This window comes from Panthera pardus, unplaced genomic scaffold (assembly GCF_024362965.1).
Source record: "Panthera pardus isolate Hobbes unplaced genomic scaffold, ASM2436296v1 HiC_scaffold_13, whole genome shotgun sequence".
In the NCBI taxonomy this organism is placed as follows: Eukaryota; Metazoa; Chordata; class Mammalia; order Carnivora; family Felidae; genus Panthera; species Panthera pardus.
The window spans coordinates 170,582,709-170,602,103 of NW_026526688.1; the positions used below are offsets into that span (position 1 = coordinate 170,582,709).

At 39.6% G+C, this 19,395-nt stretch overlaps 1 protein-coding gene across 9 annotated transcripts in view; it reads left to right on the forward strand.

Moving 5' to 3' along the window:
• APBB2 (amyloid beta precursor protein binding family B member 2) overlaps positions 1-19,395 on the forward strand; it is a 388,585-nt gene that overhangs the window by 130,771 nt on the left and 238,419 nt on the right. For 7 of the 9 annotated variants that reach the window (XM_019413533.2, XM_019413479.2, XM_019413526.2 and 4 more), the window contains one exon: positions 12,877-12,992. The exons of 1 other annotated variant lie outside the window; for it this stretch is intronic. In XM_019413533.2, coding sequence (XP_019269078.1) covers positions 12,947-12,992 — 46 coding nt within the window. In that variant the 5' untranslated portion in view covers positions 12,877-12,946. Of the gene's footprint in view, positions 1-12,876; positions 12,993-19,395 lie in introns of those variants that run through there. One more of the 9 variants, XM_053901613.1, reaches the window with a different exon arrangement.

Sequence of the window (19,395 nt, forward strand, 5' to 3'; positions counted from 1 at the left end):
GGTAAATTACTTTAGTTGCATGAAATTGGCTTTGACAGCATTGTTGATTGGTATTCTTTATGACATAAGAGGTGTGGACATATTCATGTCGCATAAAATTTTTAAAAATAAAGTGTATGATAGACTTAATAATCTGACAGAATATGGCCCCATCTGACTTATCCAACTTCTTTTCCTTAAAGTCTAAATCTTTCCAGGAGGTCTCTGATCCAGTGTTTGTTCATAGTTCCATGTGTCCTGTTGCATGAATATGCTAAGCTCCCGGTGGCCAGTGACTGTGTCACATGCCTCACTTCTGTTCCACACCTGTTACAGACTGCTGTGTTTGTAGTAAGTGTTGAAGGATTGGTGGCTCATCTGACGTGCTTTTAGTTACCTTTTTCCACCATTTTATACTTTCCGTAGAACTTCATTAGCTGTCAGTTTACATTCTATGATATTGGTGAAGTCAGTGCTATTTTAATTACATCTTGCCATATTTGTTTAGTAAAAACAAATTCAGGTTAAGAAAATATTTGTGAGATTATATAATCCAATGGAGAATCTTAGAGTAAAAATATAAACATATAATGGATGGAACTAGAACCTACACAAAACAAAATAAAACCCCTCTTCGTAAATTTCTGGATGATCTCTGAAGTCATTGCAGAGGGGGGATAAACAAAGAGATCCTTCTATATTCCTAAATATTAAGTCAGGCTTTGGATACAATGACTCTGTTTTGCAAATAGCCGTTCATGGCTCCACCATTTTGAGTTTCATTAGCTAGCTATGAATTTGCCTCCTTTGCACTTGTGCATAAAAAACTGGCCCTTACTTTTAAATTTCTCAAAAAGGTAGTCTTGGAAACAGCTTTTGAGACTGATTTATTGGGAAATCTTGGGACTGATTTCTTCTCTCTTTTCATTTCTAAAACCTAAATAGCAGAACTGTCCCTTGTTCTTTACAGCACTGTGCTAGCTAATTAGATTCTGTATTTACTTTGCTAACACACACATTATTGCTGTATGGAGTCACTGTCCATTGCGATCCCCAAATGAAACGAGGTGAGGGGACTGAACCCGGGATTAACTGAGATGAATTTATCTCAGCTTTTCAAAACACTGTGTGAGCGCAGTATAATTCACTTGGACAACTGTGGAATGAAACTCTTGTTTTAGAGGCCATTAGATATTTCATGGGAACTGACTGCACAGACGAATATACGGTAAAGATGTTTCGGCAGGTGATAGAATTTGAGGTGGCATTCACATCACCAACTGAAATACAATTAATTTCTTCCAAGGTGATTTATAGCCTGACTTCTGTGACTGAGGAATTGATCCCTTGGCAGGTCTTTATGAAATAACACCACAGGCAGGGAAATTACATGCACACCTCAGGCTCTGCATTTATTTTATCAGCCTTCTTTACAGGGTGTGTATAATCTTGTTCTGCACAACTAACAAAAACCGTAGTTGTACTGTGTCATGACTTTAACTGTAGCTCTACTTTGTCATGAAAGACTTCCTCAGTTTCCAGACACAATGGCTACCACAGAGAGAAGCTTTCTTTCTTTGCACCCCCATTTCTAGTAACGTCATTACTGCATTAGACTCTTTGTATGAAGCCCTTTTGATCACATCAACAGTTAGTTCTAAGCTATCTATCTTAACTTCTAGCTTCGTCTGCAGAATTTGTGTGGTTAGCCTGAGACATATGCAGATAAATGGCCTCGGGTTCAGCTCTCTCCGACTTGGGACTAAACATGCTGCAGTACGCTGAACTGATGAATGTAGCTTCTTGGCAATATTGATGTTTCTGCAGTGGACTATAAACCTTTGGCTGACTTGCTTTGCATTTCCATATTCACGTGCAGTGCTTGACCACTGCCTCTCAGACGACTTCATCTCTCAGAAAACTTTGTTTTAGGCAGAAAGACAAAATTGTTCTTCCTCACCCACTGCTCTTCTGCCCACTCACAATAAGAATCGTGAGTGTGAGTCTTTTGCCAGATGTAAATAGTGGCAATTCCCAATTCACAAACTGATTACAAAGCCAGTTAGTGGTTTTGAACTAGGAGTGTGTTTTCTAATGAGAGAAAACAATTCAAAGAATTGATGAGCCCATTGAAACTTCTTTAACCTGTAACATTCCAGCAGCTTAGTTGTATTTATACTTGAGATCTCACCCCCCCCCCCCATGTTTCCCTGTGGAAAAATACCCTTGGTTCTGCTTCAGTATCATATGCAGCATAAACATTTTATTCTTAACTTCAGTAGAAAGCTAATTATGTCTTCCTATGTATCCTGGGAAAGTATATCAGGCAGGGTTCTTAGAAGCAATGGAGACTGGGTGAATGATTTAAGCAGCAAAAGAATATTTTGAAAAGATATTGGGTAGTTTCTGGAACTGCTGGAAGTTGGTAAAAAGGCAGGAATGAATAGAGACTGTACAGCCAGATTCATAGTCAAGGTCATATGATATGATCAGTTCTATGCAGGGTAAATGGACCCTGTTGCTGAACACAGGACAATGCTGGTTCACCCTGACCACCACAGTGGGACCAGACACTTGCTTCCAACGGTGTCACCTCAGCCTTTGCTACCTCTGGCACTGGATATTGTTGCTGTTGCCCTTACCCATTGTAATTTTCTCTGCTCCTGCCTTTGTGTCTCCAGCTTTAGATCCAGGGTTGGCTAAGGCTAAGTCATGTACTCATGCCTTAGCTGCAGGGGTGCTGGGAAGGCGAGTGTCACCCCCCTCCCCCCCGCCATTTTTGCCTTTATGTTGAAAGGTGTGGCTCTCATCAATACTCACATGATGATGAATTCCACAAACAAAGGAAGGAGGTTCAGATACTGGGTACTTCCTGTCCTTGACCCTTCAATAAGGACAAACCTTCACTGTAAGAAGCCACAGTAGGGACTCAGGTAGAAGGGGAATGGTGAACACAGATGTCCATTTGCAGCTGCAGTTAATGAACTTGATGAAAACAAACATGGCTGTGCCCTGGTGTCCAGGGACCCTTTCATTATGTGCTAACCAAAGCTAGAGACGTGACTTAAGGATTTAGGCATATTCGACCTCCCTGTGCATTTCTTGCTACTTAAAGATAAAATGCATTAAATTAAATTTTAACAGTTTGATTAACTAGGAGGAACAGATTTAGATTTATCTGTTTCCTAATTTATATATAGAATGAAATCTCACATTATCAGTTTGTCTTATATGGTTGGCTGGTTTATATATTTATTGATCAATTTCTGCCATTTTTAAAATTTATTTTTTATTTACAATTTTATATATATATATATATATATATATATATATATATATATATATGGCTTATAAATTCCTGCCTGCTTATTTGCATTGTCATTTTCCACTTCTGAGAGGCAATTACTTTCCATTCAGTTAGCTCTTTTTCTTTTTAAAAAAAAAAATTTTTTTTTTAACGTTTATTTATTTTTGAGACAGAGAGAGACAGAGCATGAACTGGGGAGGGTCAGAGAGGGAGGGAGACACAGAATCTGAAACAGGCTCCAGGCTCTGAGCTGTCAGCACAGAGCCCGATGCGGGGCTCGAACTCACGGACCGCGAGATCATGACCTGAGCCGAAGTTGGCTGCTTAACTGACTGAGCCACCCAGGCGCCCCGCTCTTTTTCTTTTAAAGAAAAAAAAAATTTTTTTTAGTAACGTTTATTTTTGAGAGAGAGAGAGACAGAGTGCGAGCAGGGGAGGGGCAGAGAGAGAGGGAGACATGGAATCTGAAGCAGGCTCCAGGCTCCGAGCTGTCGTACATAGCCTGATGCTCAAACCCACAAACTGCGAGATCACGACCTGAGCGGAAGTCAGATGCTTAGCCGACTGAGCCACCCAGGAGCCCCCAGCTCTTTTTCTTATATTTACTTCCATATAGTTAATTAATACATTCATATTGATATTTTTCTTTCTTTTTTTTTTTTTTTTCAATTTTGCACATTAAACATTGAATTCCTATGAAGGAAGTTAAGGAGTTAGCTCTGGGGTTTTCTGTTTTGTTTTGTTTTTAGGAGTTAGCTTTGTTTTATTCTCCTTCACTCTCTAAGATAGTTGTATCTCAGCTTACTTTCACTATAAATATTTTTCACAGCTAAGCTATGCAGTGTACTATGACTTTATATTCTGTTATGTGCAGCATACTTAAGTTCCTTTTTTTGATTCACTTATTCATCCCCAAATTCTCAAATAAGGTCAGACACAACAGCTTTTGTCTCAGTTCTTACATGTGCACATATGTGTGTATGACATTTTTTTCCAGAACCTTCTGCTTGCGTGCTCCATTCTGGACTTTACTCTTGAGACCTTATGCACAGCTGTGGACCTGGAATTTTCTTTTACTATCATGTTGGGAATTCTCAATTGACCTGGATGGGTGGCATCTCCCTTGCTTTTGTCTCTCTTTTGCGGAGGCACATTGCCCAGTTGCTTCTTGAGAAAGAGTGTGTATGATGTATTTTTTTTTTTTTTTGGGGGATCTGGCAAGTGTGAAAATATCATTTAGTCTCTCCTCATACATGATTGGTATAGAATTTAAAGTTGGAAATTATTTTCCCTGAGAGTTTTGGAGGCCTCATTCCATTTTGTCTGCTTCCAATTTTATTATTGAATTGTTGGAAGCTTTTCTGTTTCTGGTTATTTTACATGTGACTTTTTTGAGCGGAGGGAGGAAGCCTTTAGAGTCTTTTCTTTTAGTCTCCTAATATTCTGAGAATCCATCATAACATGCCTTGTTTTTATAACTTTTTTCATTTATTGTGAAGATTTTGTAGGGGGTGGTGGAAGATAATTTTCTTCCCACTGTTTTTTGTATTCTTTCTTTTTCGGAACCCTTACTTGTCAAATGCTGGAACTTTTGTATTTTTCCTTCAGTTTATTGTTAAAAAAATTTTTTTGACCTCTGTTTTTTATTTTTTCTTCTACTCCAGGGTGCATTTACCTTTATTATTTTCTAACCATTCTATGGATTTTTTTAAATCCATGATCATAATATGAATTTTTAAGAATTCTTTCCTGTTCACTCAGTATTTCTATTTTTATAGCATCCTCTTCTTTTTTGCTTTATGGATGCAGTATCTTTTACCCATCGGAGTTAATAATGTATATATGAAGTTTCCAAAGCTTCTAGCATTGACTCTGTTTCCTTTTAAAGTTTCTATTTGTCATGTTAGACTCTTCATCACATGTCTGGTGATTGCTGTCCATTTGATATACGTGGAGACACTGAAAACTGATTGGAAGTTCTCTGCATGAACAAGTTGACAAGCTCTCTCTCTCGTCAACTGGTGGTCTTACTATTGGATGGCTTTTTCTTTTCAGAAGCCCCCTTTGTCTGTAGTTTTAGTAACAGTGGATCTCTTTACTTGGGCTGGTTAGTTTCTCTAGAAAAGTCTTCTAATTTCCTACGTGGCCGGTGCTGTAGAAACCCAGCAAGGGAAGGGGCTGTGGATCTCTCCATTCAGAGTGTCCACTTTCACTCAGTCCTCTCTTTCAGTGTGATGTCTCTACTAGGTCATTGTTCCTAGTGTCCTGAGTCCAGACCTTCTTGGGTTTAACTTTTGCAAGGAGCAAACCTGAGATGGAGGGAGAGATAGTTGACAGGCTTCATGGTGGAGGAAGGATCTGGAAGTTTGCTCCTTAAAACGTCTTGCAAGCATTACTCTGGTTTTCAGTGGCATCTCCACACTGCCCTCTCCATCCAGCCTGGACTTTTGATGAAACTGTGCCTGAATTTGCACTTTCCTAAGGTTCCTAAATAACCCATATTGGCTTACTTCTTCATGACGGTTCTGTCTGTAGACATTTAAGTTTTGTCTGTCCTTGCATTGCAAATTTACTCATCATTGGCCCATCTGATTTCTATTTTCCAGAATTTTTTTCCATTAAGTTTCTTCTCTTCCATTCTCTTTCTTGTTATATGTATATCTCTGCCTCTTGCTAAGTGTCATTTAGTGGCATTTTAGAGGGAACAGAGTTAAGCACATGATTGTAATCTACCACATACAACTGAAAATCCCTGTTAGTGAACTTTTGATATCTGGCCTTTCAATTTGGATTCATGGTTGTCTGGTCCATTAAAGAAAAGTTTATTTGGTTATTCCAAGATGGATTCCATTTATTATACTTTTCAGTTTCATCCAAAAATGGAGCCTTTTTCCTGTTATGTACTCATTGTCAAAATGAGCTAGTTGTCACCCTTTCTTGATTTGAGTAGATAACAGGAAAAAGGCTCAGTTATGTCTAAAGTATAAATTCTAAGCATGACCTCAAACCCAGTCACAAAAATAACATACAATTTCTTTCTTTTTTTTAATGTTTATTCATTTTTGAAAGACAGAGAAAGACAGAGCACAAGCTCTGTGGGGCGGAGAGAGAGGAGGACACAGAATCTGAAGCAGGCTCCAGCCTCTGAGCTGTCAGCACAGAACCCGATGTGGGGCTCGAACTCACGAACCACAAGATCATGACCTGAGCCAAAGCTCAGCCGACTGAGCCACCCAGGTGCCCCATATACACTTTCAACATTGTAAAGAAATAACTTCCACTTTCTATGCTTTTCCATAACCTTAATCTCACTTGGTTCAGTCTTTCTTGGATTTTGTACTAGTTTGATTTGAGTTGTGTCCAAGGTGGAAAAACATTCTTTTCTATGTGGTCCCCCTTGTATTGTGCAGGACACTGCGTTTTTATGAGTTATCTCTGTAGATTGTACAGAACAACATTAGACCATGACATCTTCTCCATTTCTAGGATAAAATCACTCCCTCTTATGAAATGTGGGAGCGTTTATAATGTGCCAGAGCTTACATTATTGGACATGTAAACACCATAGCAGAATCTGGACCGTATATAATCTCTCTTTCAACTTTGTCTTTAAATAGTACTTCCATTTTAACAGTAGCAGGTGATTTTTTTCTTTTACAATGTTTAACATATTATTAAGGTATAGCAAAGATTGTAAAATTATTATGGGCCTAGTCAGTCACTGTAAAGCAAAGAGGAAGCTAATTCAAATTTTAAAGGTTTTGTGTCCTGCAGGATTTGAATGAGTATCAGGGAATCTGACCTTACTCCTAATCTAGAGTTTAGAACATCTTTTTTTCGAAAAACAAAATAATGTTTACCTTCACATGATAGAATTAATATTTTCCTGTTTCAAGCGCTCCATGTTCTTTGTTGATAAATCAAGACTGAGAGCATATAGAAGTTCAGAGAGGAAACATTCTGTTCGAAGGTTCTTGTTTTCATCATGATAGGTAGAGTGCTAGGCATCTGTTTTGTGCTAAAGCTTACTAGAAGTGTCACTGCCTCTGAGCAACAAGCAGGAAATACTTCTGTCCTTAAAACCAAAAATAGATGCTCTTTCTCATCATCATAACTCAAAAGATCATCTTTTTTAATGAGATGGGCACATCCCCTGTGGTTTTCACAGATTTAAGAATCAGATTATTTAATGCAGAGCTTGGAGAAAAATAGCTCTGATAAGATAGATAATGAAAATTTTACCGAACGCTGAAACAAGAACTTTATCTTTCTGCATTTTTCACCTTTTATTTTTCATTTATTATTTTTTATGATTCCTAAAGAGATTCATTCACCTGTCTTATTTTAATATGTCAGTACATTTACGTAATTCTTGCTGTATATTAACTTCAAAAGCTCATCACTGCAGAGGAAAAAAAAATTGCTCACAAGAAGAATTGGATGTGTTAGGATTTAGGTATACTGTATACTTTAGACAATTGTACAAAGTATTGTGTATTAATGTGTTGGCAGTTGGGAAGGTAAAAATTGCTACTTTGCTGATTTTAGAAAGTTCTGCCTGTGTTTTAGAAAGTGGGGCAAGGGAAACTAAAGAGAAACAAGTAGAAGTAATTTAAGGGAAATAAAGTAATGTATTTGAAAGTGCTTTATAAACTTCCGAATAACATAAAGATGTTAATTACTGTTTCTGCAAGCCTTGACTTAAAGAGAGAAGAAAGATCCAAAAAGACTCAAAAAAGAAAAAAATGGGAAAAAGAGAAAAGAACTAACTCGGATAGGAAAACGTTCAGAAAGAAACACATTGAGAATACCATAATGGGGGGGGGAGGGGTTACGTTCTAGCTTTTTTTAAAATCTGAAAATGCAGTAGTACTTACACTTCTTATTTAAGCAGTTAAGTTAAAAACATTTTATAAACCAAAAGTTCTGCTGAAAATAATTTGGGGAAGGAATCTTATCATATGAGTTGGCAAGAATTGGGTGGAAACCGCAAGGCAGATCACTTTCTCAGCTCTAAATAAAGATCTGTGTGTCATAGGGGCTTCTGTGCGGTGCTTCCACTTAATTAAGGTTTAATTTACATTTGTTGATATCATCTGAGCTGTACATTTTGTTCTTATTCACACCTTTACAAGGTAGGTATCATTAACCCATTTTACAGATGAGGCATACAGGGTAATCGACTTGCCCCCAACCACTTAATTCTCCAGTGGCAAAACCCTCATTCATCCAACCCTTGAGTTTATTCCCACATCCCCACAGATGCTTCACGGCAGAGCAATTAATTCCATTGTGTTTCTAGATACTTGGCTTATTGGATCTCTCTAGAAGAAGTCCTTGTTAAATAACAGTAGTCAACTTACAAATATCACCCCAGGGCGTGTTTTAGGCCTGGCTGTGTTTGTATTAACTGACTTCAAATGAGCCCTACTATTTGCATTCTGTAAGAACCAAGGAATAAACAAAGAAGACATCTCAGCTGCCCAAGTATGGGTTCAGAGTCTGTGCACTGTGCCCTTCACACCTTATCTGGAGTTTGGTATTTTAAGTTTCATTCTCTTCTAAATTTTATTTGGTTTCCAAAATCATAGCTGACTTGAGAAAGGGAAAGGTTCCTACTCTGACCGCAATGAGACTTGACTCTTGAGGGCTGGGGCGAGGGCGAGGAGATAAGGATATGAAAGGCAGCCAAAGTGTCTCCTGGAGCAGAGCAGTCAGCGGCCTTTGAGTAGAAGAGCAGACAGCCCTCTGTGCCTCCGAAGCTTGTCTCGCCACTGGCCTTCATAGGCAGGTGTGTTCCATTTACCAGCAGTGCGCACAAAACCAGTATTGCACCCTGTCCCTCTATTCCATTGATTTTTTTCTTCCTCTAGGATCCTGACTCTGCTTGGTTCTAGACCTGGATCTGTAACTTGGATTTCACCTTTAGCTCTCCAGGGTGTTTTTATACCTGTACTTTCCTTGCTGTTTGAAACTCCGCAATCTTAGTTTTGATTCTCAGAGTGTCCTGTTGGCTTTGGGAGGAACTCCAATCCTGCCAGCTCTGGTCATGGCCGTAGAAACTCAGCCTCTGCCCAGTATCCCCTGAGCCAGCTCCTTTAGTTCAGTGTTTTCATGTTCCAACGGAGCAAGATAATTGATAGTCATATTGATGATCCCATGTCACCAAAGATTAATTATATTCTGTATGTTCCGAGAAGGCATTACATTTTAGAAAAAAAATTTAATCCAGTACGGTTGAAGCTAAACCCATTTTATTACTTAGATGGGTAGTCAGTCCTTCAACTGTTATGAAAATCTTGATCATTCTCAAGATCTTCTTCCTCCTTGCGGTTTCTAAAAAGCAGAAATTATATAGTATTATAACAGCATAGTGAGGCAGAGAATTATAATGAGGTATAGAATATTTGTGAGGAGCATAACCAATTTTTTTTAGTAGCTTGCACCAGCTTTCTTATTCAAAAAATGGTTCATTAAAACAAAGTCTTTTTTTTAACATTTTGTTTACAGATTTGTCTTTTAGGTCAATAGCAGCAAATACTTAAGTAGAGATGCTACAATATCATAAAATAGTTAACAAGGGAGATAGTGGAGCAAGTGGTTGTTGACATGAAATGTTTATTTTGGGGAGAATTCTTGGCATTTTTGCCTCACATCAGCATAATAAGGGTTTGTAGAAGAGGAGGGAAACATTAATGTATTTGTTGAGGATAAATGGCCCTGTAGAGCATTTGTGTTAGTGAATATATTATGGATAGTCCCATAAATATAGTAATTAAAAAGTTGCACACTAAACATTTTGTGGACAGGCATAAATATCCCTCTCCTCCCCTCAATGGCCTGCATTCGAGTGAATAGTGCATTGTTCCTCTTGGTTTCTTAGTATTCTTAAAAATAGGAAAAAGAATGGTAGTCTCAAAGATTTGTTTCCTTCTTGGGGTATTGGCTGATCAGATGGGCAGAAACAGATTTGATGTTTTTAGGACTGAGTTGTTTTTTTTTTACAGTCAGAAAAATGTCCCATAATACCTACTAAAAAAACAACAACAACAACAAGCAAACAAAACAAAACAAAACAAAAAACAGCAACAACCCACGCTTCCTGGCTTTGGGAAATTTAATCATTAAAGTTATTTCCAGACAGTACCGGAGCGTGCTGCCATATAATGTGTAAAATGTGTTCAGTAGGGTCAGTGATACCACAGAGCTTATGTGTTGTAAAAGACGCGAAATGATGAATAATATAAATATATATTAGGGACAAAAACATAGACCTGTAGTGAGTGAATTTTCTGGATTTTCAAGGAAGCCAGACTTGATTATCTCATTACTATCTGTTGCCCCAGTGGGTTGAACCTGAGTAGGTTGCTGTGTGAATGAGCATCTGGGAGGAGAGGCACCATGCTGTTAGAGTAATGACGTCCTGTCCTTCACACAGAAGGGTAACAAAGAAGGCAGACAGATGTAAAGTGGGCAATTTCTATTCCTTTGCATGCTCAAAATGTTCGCACCTAGCTATTTTCCCATTTATGAGGCATCCTGTTTTTCATAATTTCATTTTTTCTGAATCCTCTTACTTACCACACTATATGCATTTATGAGTTCATAAAGATTTTTTCTGTGAGGAGGAGAGTAAATGCAGTTGAGTCTGATTTGCGGCTTGGCTTTGAGTCAATTAGGTTGAGAAAAGAAGGAATAGACTATTCCTGTTCTCACCATTTAATTAGCCTCTTTACCTCTTAGTTGTGAGAGCTCTTGACTTATGTACTGGCTTGTCGATTTATTCCATACTTGTTGACTGTTTGCTATGAATCCTATGCCCTGGGGATGCAAAGAGGAATGGCCCAGTTAGGTTTCTGATCTCTTTGGAACCATGTCCATCCTGGCTGACTTAATGACAGTGACATGTTTATCTAGAATTCTGAAATTCAGCCATCTTCCAAAGATGGCCTGGAGGTATTCATGGTAACAGAATAGACCAGCTCTGGAAGCCTCACAGCTTTTGAAATCACAAAATCTGCCTACAAAACATAAAATCTACTTTTTAAGGTGTTTTCCGTTGCATTAGACTTTCTAATGAACCTTGCTGTTGTGTATTTATTGGAGTGCTTTCCAAGAACTAAGTCACTTCCCGCACTTCTGAATTTGCCAGAACCTGAAGTGGAAAGTGGACAGGAGCCTGAGGGGGATGGCGTTGCTGCTGTCTGAAGAAGCATTACGCTGGGCAATCTCAGAGGCAGGAGCCATGGCCAACTGTACTCCCTTTCCTTGTCTTTATTTTCAAATGTCTGACTCTTCATTTTTATTCACCTGGTCATGCTTGGAGGGGTCTTTGAATTGAAGCATCTTCTGAAGCCTTGTGAGATGGTGGGTACTGGTTTCACTGAATGAAACTTATGTAAACCTTTGGCAATGTTGGCACCCCAAGCCAAAGGTCATTTTAGGCAGATCGTTCTTCTGGATGTTTTACTTACAAGATGCTTTTTCATACTGCTAAGTTCTACTATCGATGTGCTCGCCTCACAGATGCCCCATCCGTCCTGATATGCACTGGTGTATGTGTTTATTTACCTTAAAACAGGGTTGGGCTGTTTCAATTTTGGAGGGTAGCATGAGTGAGAAACCAAGATTTTCAAGATCTAGGTTGTCAAACAATTTACATGTCAACCCATTCTCAGTAAAGAGCCTTCCCAGCTGTTTTATCTACAGCATTATTGTCATTTCATCTATTGCCTCCAACATCCCAATGCTCTTACCTACAACCTTGCTGTAACTAGGTTTGTCTTTATTCCTCTAATTCTAATATTCTTCTAATATCAGAGGGTTATGGATTTCAGTGCCTGGCATATAGGAGTGTTCGGTGTATGTTTTTTAAATGAGAAATTAATAATGACAGCAAATCAATGTGATGTCTACAAAAATGAGCAGAAATAATCTTTGCATTCAGTTGACTTCAGGAGGGGACATGAAGGGGGCTTCTGGGGTGCTGATAATGTTCTAGGTTTTGATCTGGTGTGTCAGTTTAGGAAAATTCATTGAGCTGTTTACTTAATGGTATGTGTACTCTTTCTATATTTATGTAATACTTCAATGGAAAGTTTTCTTAAAAAATCAGTCTGATGTCTTCTCTACCCAGTACAGCAGATTTCTTTTTTTCTCTCAAGCTTTTAGAGTTTTTACAGGATATTAGTTCAGATGTCACAACAAAGAACCAGGCTAGAGTTGTTCCTTGACTTTAAGGAAGAGTTGAGGGGAACACCAACAAAATGTGGGTGGGATTGCCTGGTCTTCTGAAGAGGGCCAGGGAGGGCCAGCCCTGATGGATAGACTTGCAGTGACCTGCACTTCTGTCACACTTATTACAGGGGCCACATGCTAACCATCAGTAGGCTCTGTGTGCGCCTGCAGTGACAGGGGGACTTCATCTTGCATGTGACTATGAATAATTCATAAATGTGGTTAGCTGGAAATTTGTGGTCATCATTAGCATTTTAATGAAAAAAAATGCAGTCATTATCCTAAATCTGTTTTGTTTCTACTTTTTTTTTTTTTTGTCTCACCCCCACCCCCACCCCCATCCCTCATGACAGCTAACCATCTCAGTCTTTCCTGAGTACTTGGAAACTGCCGAGGCCCCTGCTAATGTGCTGACTGGTCGCTATGGGCAGACGGTACCCGGAGGCTCACTGTCACCCAGGCAGCTCATGTACGTATGGGATTGGTCCCTCTTCTTTTTTCCTTTAAGTTTCATTGTAGACTATTACAGTAAAGGTTTGTAACATTTAAATGAGAGTGTTTAGAAATGCAGGAGGATGCGTTGCTCTAGGGTACGTTTTTAATATTGAATGATGGGAAATGTTATTTAAATTAGGCTTTTTCTAATCCAGTGGCCATAGAAAGCCAGAAGTATGTATCAGCAGTAGTCTCCCTCTTCTGTTTCAATGCATCCGCTCATAGATAGGGGTTGTTTTTTTTTTTAAGTTTTCCTTTTCATCACAATATATAACATTTGAAACAGTAGGAGTGCCATAAATTAAAATCATTTCCCACTGCTTTTTACAATTCTTTTGAGTAAAAAAATTCCCGGACCCAGAAGAGAAGTCCTCTGGGCATGGCGTTGTTGAATACGTGTTAAGGAGAGAGCCCGTGACTCTTTATTTGTTAGCATTCTCCAAAGGAGGAAACTCCTGATTCCCTCAGCGATGACTTTCAGTGTCTCACAAAACTTGTTTTTCCAATTATAGTCTTTCAGGAATGGCTACTGTTGTGGCCTTTTCCTGTTTGTCTCTATCTCAGATTAATTTAGGAGAAAAATTATTATTGCCCCTTTAATAATCTCTCCTATTTCTATAAAGGAGAGTTTGTCTTAAACTTATTTTTTGCCCCATTTAGACTTTTAGGTTTGGGCCAGCTGTTTACATATTTATTTGCTTTTGTCGCTTCCTTTGGACCTCTGGAATTTTGGCTTCAAATCAGGGGTGTGCTTGGTGTAATTTCCCAGAGTGCCTTTGCTCCCATATTCTTTTCAATGTTTATTCATATCAAGTCCCATTTCCTTGTACACCTCCATGTTTTTCTTCATAGAAAAGTTAGAACTGCCCTCAAACCCTCCCCCAGACCATTGCTTCTAAAATATAAGCTACGTTGTTAGAAGCAGTGGAGGAAGGGAGAGCTGACAACAGAGCAGAGATTCAGACCAACCACCAGCGATAACAGCCCACAGCAGGGGGATAAACAGCTTTTACACGTATACTTTAGTATCCTCCAACAGCATTATTATGTTACCCTAAAACTAGCAGTTTTCATAGTGAACATCAGAAAAAATTTACCCTCATACACTGTAAGATAGAGGTCAGCAAACTAGCCCATGGGCCAAATCCAGCCTACACCTGTTTTTGTAGGACCTGACAATTGTTTTTATATTTTTAAATGGGTATGTAAGCACCTACATAATCTACTTTGCCTCTTGGCCCTCAGAGCCTAAACTATCTGCGATCTGTCCTGTTGAGAAAAAATTTGCCTATTCCTGCTGTGAAAGAAGTTGGAAGCCATGTACTATGATTGAAACATATGAATTTGTTATTTTTTGACCAGTTTTGTCCTACAAAAATGCTAATTTTATGTGGTTCGATCTAATATATTTTGAAGAAATTCATCTTTCAAAATGGTTAAAAGTTTGAACGTTGTCAGGGTTCTCAGGGTGGAAGAAGTAAATTTACTTAGAAAATTATGTATGTGGACCAGCTCATCGTTCACTGTCTTCGTGAGTGATTCACCATACATCTTTGGAGCTTTCCAAGGGGGCTTTGAGCTTCACAGCAGACTGGGCTGTTGAGTAGTTGAAAGGACGCATTTCTTCTTCACTTGACTTAGGAAGAACTCTCTAGGAGAAAAACGTCCTTGTTTTACCCTTCCTGGATGCCAGGGATGTGCTAGCCTTTCCCAGAGGCCTCTGCTGTGCATGGTGCTTTTTTCCGGGTGGGAACGAAGATGAGTGGCTGCATTTTGTGGTGGGCACACAGATGGTTCCTTGGAACTAGAATGTAGTTCTCACCCTTTCGTGCCTTTCATCTCCTTAATAGTGTTGTTGCACCCTTAGTTCCGTATATTAAAAAACCATCATTTATTTTATGTGGTGTGCTTTCCGTTCTCCCCTTTCTCCCCCTTCTCCCCCCTTGTATCTCCCTTCTCCTGATTACGAAATAAGATTTGCTTGTTGAAACCTCCAGCTGACATTCTTTAGTGGCCCCTCTTAGTGGTAGGAAACATTACCCTCAGCTGCTCTGTCTCCTGTCACCTGAGGCAAGAAAATTAAGATGACCTGGGGTTTCTGGACCGGTACTAGGTCTGAACAGGGCCACAATGTTCCCTGGAGGAGAGAAAATATTTCAAGGGAAAAGAAATTCTCTGTAGAGTTTATAATTTTGTCCTTAAGTGTGGTCAGAACCATGAGTCTAGGGTTGATAGTATACAGTGCTGTGCTCTGAACAATTTTTGAGGCTCATATGGCAAATTGGAGTTTTAGATTTTCAATGTTTCTGTCTTAGGATCATCATTTTCCCTTTCAGCACTGTCTTCTTTCAGGATAGGATGCTGTTCTTTGGTGGAATGGGGCGTGGTATCCATTGAACACCAGAATAAGAAGTCAATAGCTAGAGGTGATCTTCCCACTCTTTTCATGCAGATATTAGTGCTTGTGTTGAGACTAGAGTTTGAAAACTATCCTGGGACTGGCTAATAAGATTGCATCCTTGTTTTTTTGTGTGTTCGCACCTAGCCATTCTCCTGCGTGCCTTCAGCTGCGCCAGCTGTAGCTGTCAGGATCTGGACTGTGGCCATAGTCTCCTGACCTCTGGCCTGCAGTCCCTCTCCCTGCAAATTGGACTCATACATCCAGCCAGATTCACCTAATGGCATCCCTGTGGAGAATGTTTCGTGCATCCCCACTCGTCTAGAAGGTCACCCTGACATTTGAGTCCTCCACATTTTCTTTCACTGCCCCTTATTTTAGTACCCCTGACTCATGGCTAATAATAGTTTTTGTTGGTAGTATTACTCCTCAGCAGATATCTTACACTAGCCTCAGTGGGCTCCTCCCACCGAGACATACTGGTGCCTTTGGGTCCCTGTGCCGTTCCCTCTCTGGAATTCAGATCCATCTTTTGACCACCTGCTACAACTCTACTGTGGCTTTAGGGTGTAGCAGAATTGCCCTCATTCCCAGCAAGCTTCCCTGGTTTCCCAGATAGTAGTAGCATGTGCCCAGGTAGCTTTTAAATGTCCCTCCTGAAGCTTATGTCCCAAATGGCTCTTTATATTTTGGAATCTTTATATACTTGGTCTGAACTTTGACACTAAACTCTTTTTCCACTTCCCTCGTCTTCTCTGCCTGTGAGGACAGTGCTTTATCTATGGCAGATCCTTAGATAATTGTAGCATCACTTTGGGTTTGGGATGCGATCTGAAGCTTCCCTGGTTTCCCAGATAGTAGTAGCATGTGCCCAGGTAGCTTTTAAATGTCCCTCCTGAAGCTTATGTCCCAAATGGCTCTTTATATTTTGGAATCTTTATATACTTGGTCTGAACTTTGACACTAAACTCTTTTTCCACTTCCCTCGTCTTCTCTGCCTGTGAGGACAGTGCTTTATCTATGGCAGATCCTTAGATAATTGTAGCATCACTTTGGGTTTGGGATGCGATCTGATAATTGTCTGCAGGAAGCCCCCGTAAGCATTTTCCAGAGCTCTGGGCAGAGCTTGCCTCCAGGGCAGTCCGTAGCTTCAACATGTGCTGCTCACCTACCCCTGGCTCTGCTTCCACCTTCCTTTCCCTCTCTCAGAGGGTAGCTGTTTCCTCCTTTTCTGCACTTAAGAAATTTCTGTTTCAAACGTTTAAACAGTGACAGGCACACACAACCGTTTCTTTTGGCCTTCCCTTCTTGATTTCCTTGGTGTCATTAATGAAAGGCTTCGTTTTGTTTTGTTTTTTAAGTTTATTTATTTTGAGAGAGAGAGAGCAGGGGAGGAGCAGAGAGAGAGAGAGAGAGAGGGAGAAAGAGAGAGAGAGAGAGAGAAATCCAAGCAGGCTCCACACTATCAGCACAGAGCCTGACATGAGGCTCAATCTCATGAACCCTGAGATCATGACCTCGGCCAAAATCAAGAGTTGGATGCTTAACCGACTGAGCCACCCAGGTGCCATGAAAGGCATTGGTTTGTAAAGATTCATTGTGTTATCCCCATTTCACAGATAAGAAAACTGACGCTTGAAACAGAAAAGTAACTTGTCAGAGCAGAGTTGCAGTTTGAGCCTGGGTTTTATCCCCTCCACCCCACCCCACCTGACCTTGTCCCCATCTGTATTCTCTCCTACGCTGGGGTTGTCTAGTGACCTGGTGATCATTTATTTAGGTGGTATCCACTCACAAGTTCTCCACACCAGGGCTTTTGGTAAATACAGGTCTTAAAGACCTACAAGATTTAGCATCAAAGAATGCCGACATCTGTCTCTGTCTCCTCTTTTACCCAATTAAACTCGGGAGCCACAAATGACACAGAGGCCTTAAGAGAGCACTTCGTGTAGAAAGAGTAATAGTAATAAATACCATAATGGTAATAACACTTTTAAATCATACAAGTAATACATGTTTAATATAGAAAAAATTAAAAATAAAGAGAAAATAAGCTCTTACACCTCCACATACCAAGAGATTAACCATTTTATGCCTTTGTTGAATACCCTTCTGTAAGTCAAATATTCTCTCTCGATATATTTATTTTCTGATTATTTACAGAAATGGGATAATGTCGTCCATGGTGTTTACTCAACAAAGTGTCATAAATATCTTTCTAGACTAGTACGTTTACTTTCCTGGCAGCTTAAAACCAGCTGTGGCCAGCGGTAGACTATCTGTGTGGTATTCCAGAGGGAGGAAGTAAAAACAGTTGAATGCAGGGAGGCTGCTTGACGTTAAAGAACAACTTTTACCATGGTTAAAAAAGGGCTGGTTAGGACCTGTTACATCGATTTTCAATAACCATTAATGGGTCTCAGCTCCCAGTTTGGAAAGCACTGGCCTAAGAGATCACATGCTAGTGGAAAGCATCCTTGGACAGAATTGGTGGGGGGGGAGTGGGAAGGAGCAGAGTTTCTGAACTCAGCTGGGGTGTGAGGAAACTTTCAGAATTTGCGTTGAGTCCAGAAGTCTGAGAGCAGTGCTCAAGATCATTAATAGTCAAGTGGGTTTCAGTGCCCAGGACAGGCAGGAAATGACGCAGTCACCCAAAAGAGGGGCTTTCTGCTCTGGTTTTAATCGGTTTTCCTGGTGTGGGAGGAAGTCCTGCAGGATTGTCCAGATGCTGGTGATCACAGCTGAGGAGTCCTTGGGGAGTCTCATAGTTTTAGTAGTAAGATTCCCTGAACAGTGAGGGGGATATTGGAATTGGGGAATGTTAAAGGAACAAGATTTTATTTTTTTTATTATTATTTTTTTATTTTTTTAATATTTATTTCTGAGACAGCGAGAGACAGAACATGAGTGGGGGAGGGACAGAGAGGGAGGGAGACACAGAATCCAAAGCAGGCTCCAGGCTCTGAGCTGTCAGTACAGAGCCCAACACGGGGCTCGAACTCACAAACAGATCATGACCTGAGCCAAAGTCGGTTGCTCAGGTGCCCCTAAAGGAACAAGATTTTAAAAATAACGCTGATTAAATTCTTCCTCTGTCTGATGGGAGGAAAAAAGATCCATTTATCTTAGAAAATGTATAAATACTGAAAAGCACAAAGAAAAAAACCCATCCTTAACATTTTGGATGTGTTTTTTATGGTCTTGGTGCATTGGTACCTTTAGATTAAACATTATTGTGATCATACAACATATCTTATGTTACGATGTGCTTTTTGTCACTAATTCATCATGCAAATTTCTGACATTAAATCTTCTTTTAGTATGTGATTTTTAACAATCTAACACATTATTACATTGCACGGGTATATCGTGATTACCAATCACCCACTGTTGAGCATTTAGGGTATTTCCAATCTCTTGATGTCCTTCTGGATTAATCATCACTCGTAACTCTATTTTTCTCCTTAAGAAATGGCCATAGGTGAAACCGCTGAGTTAAAAGGTTGTTTGCACATTATAAAGACATTGCTATGCACACCCGAACTGCCCTCTGGAGAAGTTGTATCTATTTCCATTCCATTGCCCTTGTGTGAAGACTGAACATTTCTTCCTATTCTGGAAACGCAAAGATAAAAAACACTTTCTGATATGATAGGTTAAAAATGCTATCCTTATTGTTATAGTTTGCATTTTTTTTTCCCCTCATATTGAGGCTTAACTTTTTTTTATCTGTTCAGTAGTCGAAAATCAGCTGCATGAAATATGTGTGATGCAAATGTAAAAAAACTCAACTTCTTTTTGTGCAGATAATGTAACTTGTTTTCATTGTGTGTGGTTTGTATTGTGTTATTTTTTTTTTTTTTTAATTTTTTAATGTTTATTTTTGAGAGAGAGATGGGGGCAGAGACAGAGAGGGAGACACAGAATCTGAAACAGGCTCCAGGGTCTGAGCTGTCAGCACAGAGCCCGATGTTGGGGC